At 30.9% G+C, this 8,337-nt stretch overlaps 1 protein-coding gene across 2 annotated transcripts in view; it reads left to right on the top strand.

Moving 5' to 3' along the window:
* Positions 1–874, top strand: part of LOC108546667 (regulator of G-protein signaling 7-like) — a 32,345-nt gene extending 31,471 nt beyond the window's left edge. The window contains exons 3-4 of one of the 2 annotated variants that reach the window (XM_017898877.1): positions 529–625; positions 713–874. In XM_017898877.1, the coding sequence (XP_017754366.1) occupies positions 529–625; positions 713–780 (165 nt within the window). In that variant the 3' untranslated portion in view covers positions 781–874. Of the gene's footprint in view, positions 1–528 lie in introns of both variants that reach the window. The other variant, XM_017898876.1, reaches the window with a different exon arrangement.
* Positions 875–8,337: the final 7,463 nt, after the last annotated feature.

The raw sequence follows: 8,337 nt of genomic DNA on the forward strand, positions 1-8,337 counted from the left end.
CACCGGTGACCCCCACCACGAAAAATACATTAAACGCGATTATACAACTCGCCTTATCTGTTGTAAATAATATTTCAACGTAATATGCATCGCATAATAAAATATTCATGTTGGCGCCATGGGCAAACCACGTAAAATGCGCGTGGCAGTCAACGTGTTAATAAAAACTCGTAATCCTCCATAGTCAAACAGATAATTGACTCGAAATTGGACTAACTACAAAATATAATTTTTACATAAAAACATCACGTTAAAACACATTATTGTGTAAACATATATCTAAAGTTCACAAAGGAATGAATAAATCTTGTTTATCCTTAGTAATCTTGCATGTTATGTATCACTGCTCTTTCAACGGAAATTAATTCCGACCAGTATGACACTCGAGTTCAAATTTAATACGACCGCAAAGGGCTAGAATCCAGGAATCTATCGTTTTGGTATTAGACGAAAACGTGGATGATAGAATGGAAAGGCGGAACGGCGAACTATAGCGTAACACGAATCGATCGACTATGTTTATTACAGATGGAGGGGCTGGTGCGGGAGATGCAAGACCCTGAGAACGGGGTACCCGTGCGCAGCCAAAAACAATTTCTCACCTCAATTCCCTCAGCTTTCATGGGTGAGTGCCATCGGTACCTGCGTTGTGGAGTAAGCGTAAGCGGCCATCACGGCCAGGACACTACAGTAGGCTGCCTGCGTGTTGCAGGTTACGATCTCATCGAGTGGCTGATGGAGCGGCTTTCCATCGAGGAATCAGGTACGAGATTCGCATAAGGCCCAATTCTCGTTTACCCCACTTTTCCGCAATGCCTTGTCGACACACTCGTATTCGCCTGACAGACCCCCCTCTGATCTCCCTTGTCCTTGCATTTTTATCTTTACCGTGCCTGTTGCGAAAAAATTTATTTTTGCCAAACGATATCGTCTAACGACGAGTTATCTCGAATGGGTGTTGGATCGGTTTTCCCTCCTCTTTCTTACCTTTAACTTTATTTTAACTCTTCTTCGTCTTATCCCTCATCGCCACCCCTCTTCTCATTTTCCCTCGCGCTAACAACACATTCAGCTTTTAATGTGTGTAAATTTGATGAGAGTGCATCGTGAAATTGCAATTAAGCTTGTAATAGTTTGTTATTTTTATTCGTTCTTGACATATATATTACACAGTTATTTCGAAAAGAAAAACACATACACGCGCGCGCGCACTTTGTAGACATTTAAAATTCTTGAATTTTGTACACTTTATATAATTATATAAAATTGTCCTGTTAATTTCTCCTTTCCCAAAGAGTGTCAATAAAGCAAAGAATTTTCTTGAATCGGTGTATAATAAATCGCATCTTCGAAATATTTTTATAATAACGATTAAATATTTTTAATTTCGAAATTTCAAATTAAATTAAATTAAATTAAGCTGATTTCGAAATCTTGACTTTTTTAATTTCTTGTTATCGTTATCGTTATTGTTATATTATTTATTATCCTTTCGTTTTCATTTCTTGAGTTGATAGAGATGAAACGAACAAAATTAGCAAGTTTGTTTCTAAATACGTCAAATAACCGAGGTAATTCGAGGAAGATTCGTTGGTTCACGTATTAACAGTAAGACACTATGCTTAATAGTTCTGCTTGTCGTTCAGCTAATCGTTTCTGCTTGATCGTGTATTTTATTTTAATCAATTTAAATGTTGCGTAAAATTCCCCCCAGCTGAGAGTAGATTAAAATTACCGTTCTGCCATTTATAGACTCGTCGTGTTAGCGTATGTGCTGTATTCATCATGGTACAAATATGTATAGATGTAATCTTGCTCCACTGAAATTAAGAAATGTCTCATAAAAATACGTATAAATACAGATACAACGTATATAATGTCTTATCTGAAATGTCCTATTAGCTGTACCTATATACGTATTTCCTGCATTAATTATTCTGCCTTTCCCCTTGTGTTAGCGTGTGTAAGCACGTCAAGGTATTTCTAATGCTACAAAGCCTCGAATTAAGATTAGTCACGAGTAAAAATTCAGTTTCGTAATAAACTGTAATTGGGTTATACTGTTGCACGTTGCACGCGTATTTCGTGTGAAATTTTTCTCGTAATTATTTCTATGAATTATTTGTATAAACGAGTTTGATAGAATAAAATATAGCGATAGGAAAAGAATTTCCATATATTTTTATTTTATGAACGTAATTATTTTCATAAACGGGTTAGATAGAATAAAATATAGCGATAGAAAAAGAATTTCGATATACTTTATTTTTATATTTTATTTTTGTATTTTATAGTTTACTTTATAAACGTAATTATTTGTATAAACGAGTTTGATAGAATAAAATATAGCGATAGAAAAATAATCTCGATATACTTTTATTTTTATATTCTATATTTTACTTTATAAACGTAATTATTTGTATAAACGGGTTTGATAGAATAAAATATAGCGATAGAAGGAATTTCGATATACTTTTATTTTTATATTTTATTTTATAAACGTAATTATTTGTATAAACGCGTTTGATAGAATAAAATATAGCGATAGAAAAGAATTTCGATATACCTTTATTTTTATATTTTATTTTATAAACGTAATTATTTGTATAAACGAGTTTGATAGAATAAAATATAGCGATAGAAAAAGAATTTCGATATACTTTTATTTTCATATTTTATTTTTATATTCGCGTTATGTTATATTAAAAAATTTTCTTTCCTTTGCTTATTTGCGCGTTATAATATATTTATAGATATATATAAGATGTATTTAACGATACGTATGTATCGTGATACGTAGAATCGAAGTACTTGTTGCATTAGATATCGAACCGAAGCGTTTAATTTTTTCACGAAATTAAATCTAGCTATTTACCTTGGAATATCGATAATCGATGTCGTTGACTTTCACGTCGATTAAATCAAAAGCATGGAATAGAATGTTTTCGTACGAGGTTTTATTTTCAGGAAAATTAACCTTAAATATTTACTGGTGCGAGCACACTTAATTATGTCTCGACTTGATGAATAGTTGCCATAGGCTATCTCTACTCGTCTATACACGTATTACTTCGAGTAATGAAATTTACTCGTGTGTTACTAATTAACTTTGTCACTTTGGGAATAATTGAAAATATTTTGTATGCCGTCGAATTTCGAAGATATGGAAATTCACTGATTTTTATATTAAATTTTTTTATTTTATCAAACGTTGAAACAAACATTCTTTTCTCTTTAATTGTACGATCCTTTCAAAATTCTTTCGTGATAAGTCTACAATTTGTATCACAATCGTGACACAGTAATGACTGGACAATGACTCAACAATGACCAAACCAATAACTAATTTAATTAAAATCAATTTCCTCGAAAATAAAAAATTTTTTTGTATGAAAAGAAAAGAAAATATTTCGTTATTTCTGACTTCTTTTTATTTTTATTTTTTTTACATAAAATCATTTTCGAGATCATACCATTATTTGCAGGACGCTCTATATATTTATGTCTACATCGTTTAGTATTTCTATTATGCAGAATAAATCGCCTAACCGTATCGCTTGTACGCTATTTGCTATATGAAAACATGTTTTTAACCTAAAGTTGTTTAGTATCAAGAGAATCGTATAATGCAATAATTAGGTTACTTTGAATTTTTTTAACCCTAATATATTTAACCCTTTGCACTCGAGAGGTGTCTCTCAGTCGCCATTTAATCAAATTTTAAAGATGAATGTTAATTAATATATTAAATTTACAATTACCCAAGTAAAATAATTCTACGTCTTAATTTGCATACGATTTCTTATTTACCGTTTCAAAAATATCGTCGACTTTATGGTAGAAAGTCTTCGAATTACTATTTTCCTGTAACGAAAAAGTCGCCGAGTGCAAAGGGTTAATTACACTTTACTCTAATAATACTGTAACATTTAATCGCGCCATTTGAAAGGCTACCTGAACTACATTCGAAAGCAGACAAGGAAAATATTAAGGCGTATGACATTAAAAATTAATAATTAATATACCCTCTTGATATGAAATAATTTTCGTTTGCGATATTTTTTCACTTAAATGATATCTTACAAAGAGATTTAGATTTAGATTATACGATTAGGTAATGTCGTCTGAGTCACAGAACTATTCGTATTCCTCCAATTACTTATTACTTATTACTTATTACTGCTTTAAACGTTTATTAATAATACAAGGTTTAAAATTCTTATGCGCGAAAATGTATATTATATCGAAAAAAGTCGAATGTAAGAATAGGTTAGATTCGTAAATATTTTAATTTCTGTAACAACGATACCATTATGATATTAATCCTTTGCACTCGAGAGGTGACCTTCAATCGCCATTTGATAAAATTTCGAAGCTCGATATTCATTAATATGTCAAATTTAAGATAACGTAACCTTGTACCAGGTATCGAAATCAAATAATTCTACGTGTTAATTATTATACGATTTCCTATTTTCTCAGAAAAATATCGTCAGCTTTATAGCACAAAATTTTTTAATTATTCTTATTTAGTCAAAGAATGGTCGAGTGCAAGGATTAATTTTACAACAATTTCTAACCTAACCTCTAATTTAATTTCAATTCGCGTTAAATCAAAATTGTTGTTTTCCTACGAAGCTTATATCGATCGTAAACTTAGTTAATACAACGCGTATTATTTTTAGGTTAGGAATTTTGAAAGACAGATATAAACAGCACCTGTCGTTTGATGTTTCAAGTTAGTCGATACTGCATATCAATTTAACTGAAGTAGAACAACTGTTATCGTTATTTCATGTACATCGAAATAAAACAAATAAAATAAATGAAAAATCAAATTGCAATTGGTACTTGCCGATCGCTTTGCAGTATTCGTCTATATTTATGTTTCCTGCGTTCTCCATTTTCTATATCAAATTTTCAATGATTTATCAACTTTCTGCAATTTTTACGTAAACACGAAAAAATATAAATACCTCGAGCTTTTATTTCTATATTCATCTAACATGTACAGTAGCGGAGAGAAATATTAGCACGATACACGATTCCCTATATAAACTATCCATAACTACATATGAGCCGTTCACTGCACAAATCGATTAACTCCGCTTTTTGAAAAATCTTAAATTTAAGTGTCAAAGCATTCGGTATAGTCATAACTTTTTATATTTATAATAACTTTCCCCGATAATTAAGATTAACACCATTAAGCGACAAAAATTTTTGGCCACTGAATAATAAATAATTTATTTCAGAGGTCGCTTTGATTAACTCCGTACTCTAATGTAAATCGTTGCAATAATGCAACTCAAATGCACCAGCAAGCCACGAATGATAACGGTGAATTTTTTAGTGCCGTCTTATCAGAATTTAAGTAAAATTTAGTAAAATTTAAATTTATTACTTTTTCCACTTGCCAAATCGATTAACTCTTCCAGTAACATAAAAATGGTAACATTACTAACGATTACCTTTTGGCTATTTTTTCTTATAAATTTTATATACCGTTAGATGAAAGTTACATTTGTATTTATGCATTCTACGATATTTATTTCGATTTAAATTATAAAGGGAATTTTAAAAAACAATATACATTATTTCATTGCATTTCTCCACTTTTTGTTTTATGGAGTTAATCAATTTGTGCAGTGAACGGCTCATATATATAACCATACGATTGCTCATATCGGTTCAGTGGCGTAGATAACTAATACAAATGTGTTTCACGATCGTCTCGTTTCTCGACAAATTTCTCGGCAAATTTCTCTGCGCTTTTTTTCAATAACGATCTAATAAATACCAAATGACTATACTTTAGCATTTCACCGCGCGTTCTTTCCATTTTGATATTCCTTTTCGCCCATTTACCATCGAATGAACCAATTTCTTTGTTCTCCATAAATTCCAGCCCATTCCTCTAAAAGCACTTGTTTCAATTCCGATTTGTTCGAAAAGTGGTTTTTTCGGATATTTTTCGCCGAAAGCTGGCAGATATTTTCTATCGGATTTAAAGCCGGGCTTTTGGGAGGTGTCTGCGAAATGTGTGCTTTCTCGAATACGATCCATTGGCGAACAGTGCATGCCATATGTGCAGAAGTATTATCTGGTGAAAAATAAAAGTGAGCTGATAAATATCACTTCTTTTCCCTATTTTGTAACATACTGTTACACCGAAGAGTATCGATGTACCAAGTCGAGTCGAAGCTATTATTGCCATGTTTCGCTATTAATATTAATAATGTTCTCTCGTTGATATATCCTCGGATTTATTTTTCTCATATTTTACCGAGTTGAAACACGTTGGATACGAGAACAAAATTTGTCTGCGTAATTAAATAATTCATATCGAAAGCAATCTTCGTTATTTCGATAAAATCTCGACGAAAGTCCGAGGAAACGAAATCTTCAGCTGACTTCTTTGCTAAGTTTTCCAGTTGTATGGAACGTGTAGAAATTGCAAACTCGGTCGGTAGCGTAAGTTCGACACAATTTCTTCGAGTGAGGTTGCCTTTGCTTCCCTTGACATTCTTAATGCAACGTTGAAATTTACTCGCTAAATCAATTTCTAAACTGGCACGAGATCAAGTAAACTGGCTATTTGTTTTAACGAACGAAAAGTAACATTGCAACGAAGTAGAATGAGAGATTGAAGTACAAATTTTCGGCAGTGTGTCGATACTTCGAACGTACGATGATTGCGCATTTTATTAATTACATTTTTATTATACTTTATCGATATAGCTTTGTATGTTTGTACAAACGAGTGAGATGTTAAGTTGAAAAATCGAAAATGAATAAAAATGGACGCGAAAAGAACGTACAATACGATAGTTAGGTTAGGTTAGGTTATGTTAGGTGTACTTAGGTTTATATGTAGATAAAAGGAAAAATTGCAAATGCTATACGAAATAAAAGATTAATACAAAAAGAAATTCCAAGTTTCAATGATTAATAAAAATAGACTATTTTCTCTTCATAACACGATAAAGAGATTGTAATTATGCATGCAAGTACATTTATCAAAGTTACATCTGTAATTGAATAATAATCAATGTTAATTCCGATTATTCCGAATTATTCGTACATCTTTCGAAATAAAAACAAAATTTCCTAAAACTTGAAAATGAGTAAAGGTGCACGCGAAAAGAACGTATAATACGAAAGTTAGGTTAGGTTAGGTTAGGTGTACTTGGGTTCTCATGTAAGTAAAAGGAAAAATTGCAAATGCTGTGCGAAATAAAAGATTAATACGAAAGTAATGCCAAATTTCAACAATTAATAAAAGTAGATCATTTTATTATCATAATACGATAAAGAGAAATATGTTTGTGGAAACAATTAATCGATAATAATTGTACAATATATCGTTACTAGGTTGTTCTTGATTGACAACGATTAGTGACGGATGGCTTTTTGAGAATAATATAAATAAACTATTTTCTTTGCATAAACGATAAGGAGAATTATGTTTACCGAAACGATCGATTATATTAATCGATAATCCTCGATAATCATAGTAAATCACAGTATTTACTAATGAGAGTAATAATACCACTGAAACCGTATTTCAACGATTAACAATAATCGATATAATATTACAGAATGTTTTGTAGGATACTTCACGTGGGAAATTAAATTATTAAGTATAAAATAAAATAAAATAGCTGAATTCGTTGATCTGTCAACGATTTTTATTCGTATTTTTTGTAACAAATAGCATCGTATTTTTGTCAAAAGAGCTTCGTGTAGCTACTTATCTTTAGTAAAAGATTTTTCGAATGATAAGAGTCGGGATTACACGAACTGAACACAAATTTCAAATGTTTTAAAATTTTATACGAACATCTCAGACGATATACACGTGGATGCTCGAATGGAAGATACAGAATGCCGGTATTTGCATTTAAAAATTCTCGTTACGTTCCGTTTTGCACAGGAATTCTAATAATCTCGATAGTTACATGCAAATGTTTGTACGCGTAGTTGTATACCGTGCTAACAGTTTTGTTTCTCTTATTATATTGCTTATATATAAATAATTAAACCACTTATTTATGGAAATAATAATATTATTGAGAATAACAAGGAAAGACAAAAATTCATATTTCTTTCCTCATAATTTTTGTTCGTCTTATTATACTGCTTATATAAAAATAATTAAATAACTTATTTATGGAAATAATAACATTATTGAGAATAATAAAGAGAAATAAAACTTCATATTTGTTTTCTCATACAAATTTTTATACATCAAAATATCAGAGATTTTAATATTACTAAATCATTTTATTCGATTTTAATTTTTGCGAAAATTTGGATGTGAAGGAAAATTGCTGC

The sequence above is a fragment of the Eufriesea mexicana genome, unplaced genomic scaffold (assembly GCF_001483705.2).
Source record: "Eufriesea mexicana isolate 0111107269 unplaced genomic scaffold, ASM148370v2 scaffold745, whole genome shotgun sequence".
In the NCBI taxonomy this organism is placed as follows: domain Eukaryota; kingdom Metazoa; phylum Arthropoda; class Insecta; order Hymenoptera; family Apidae; genus Eufriesea; species Eufriesea mexicana.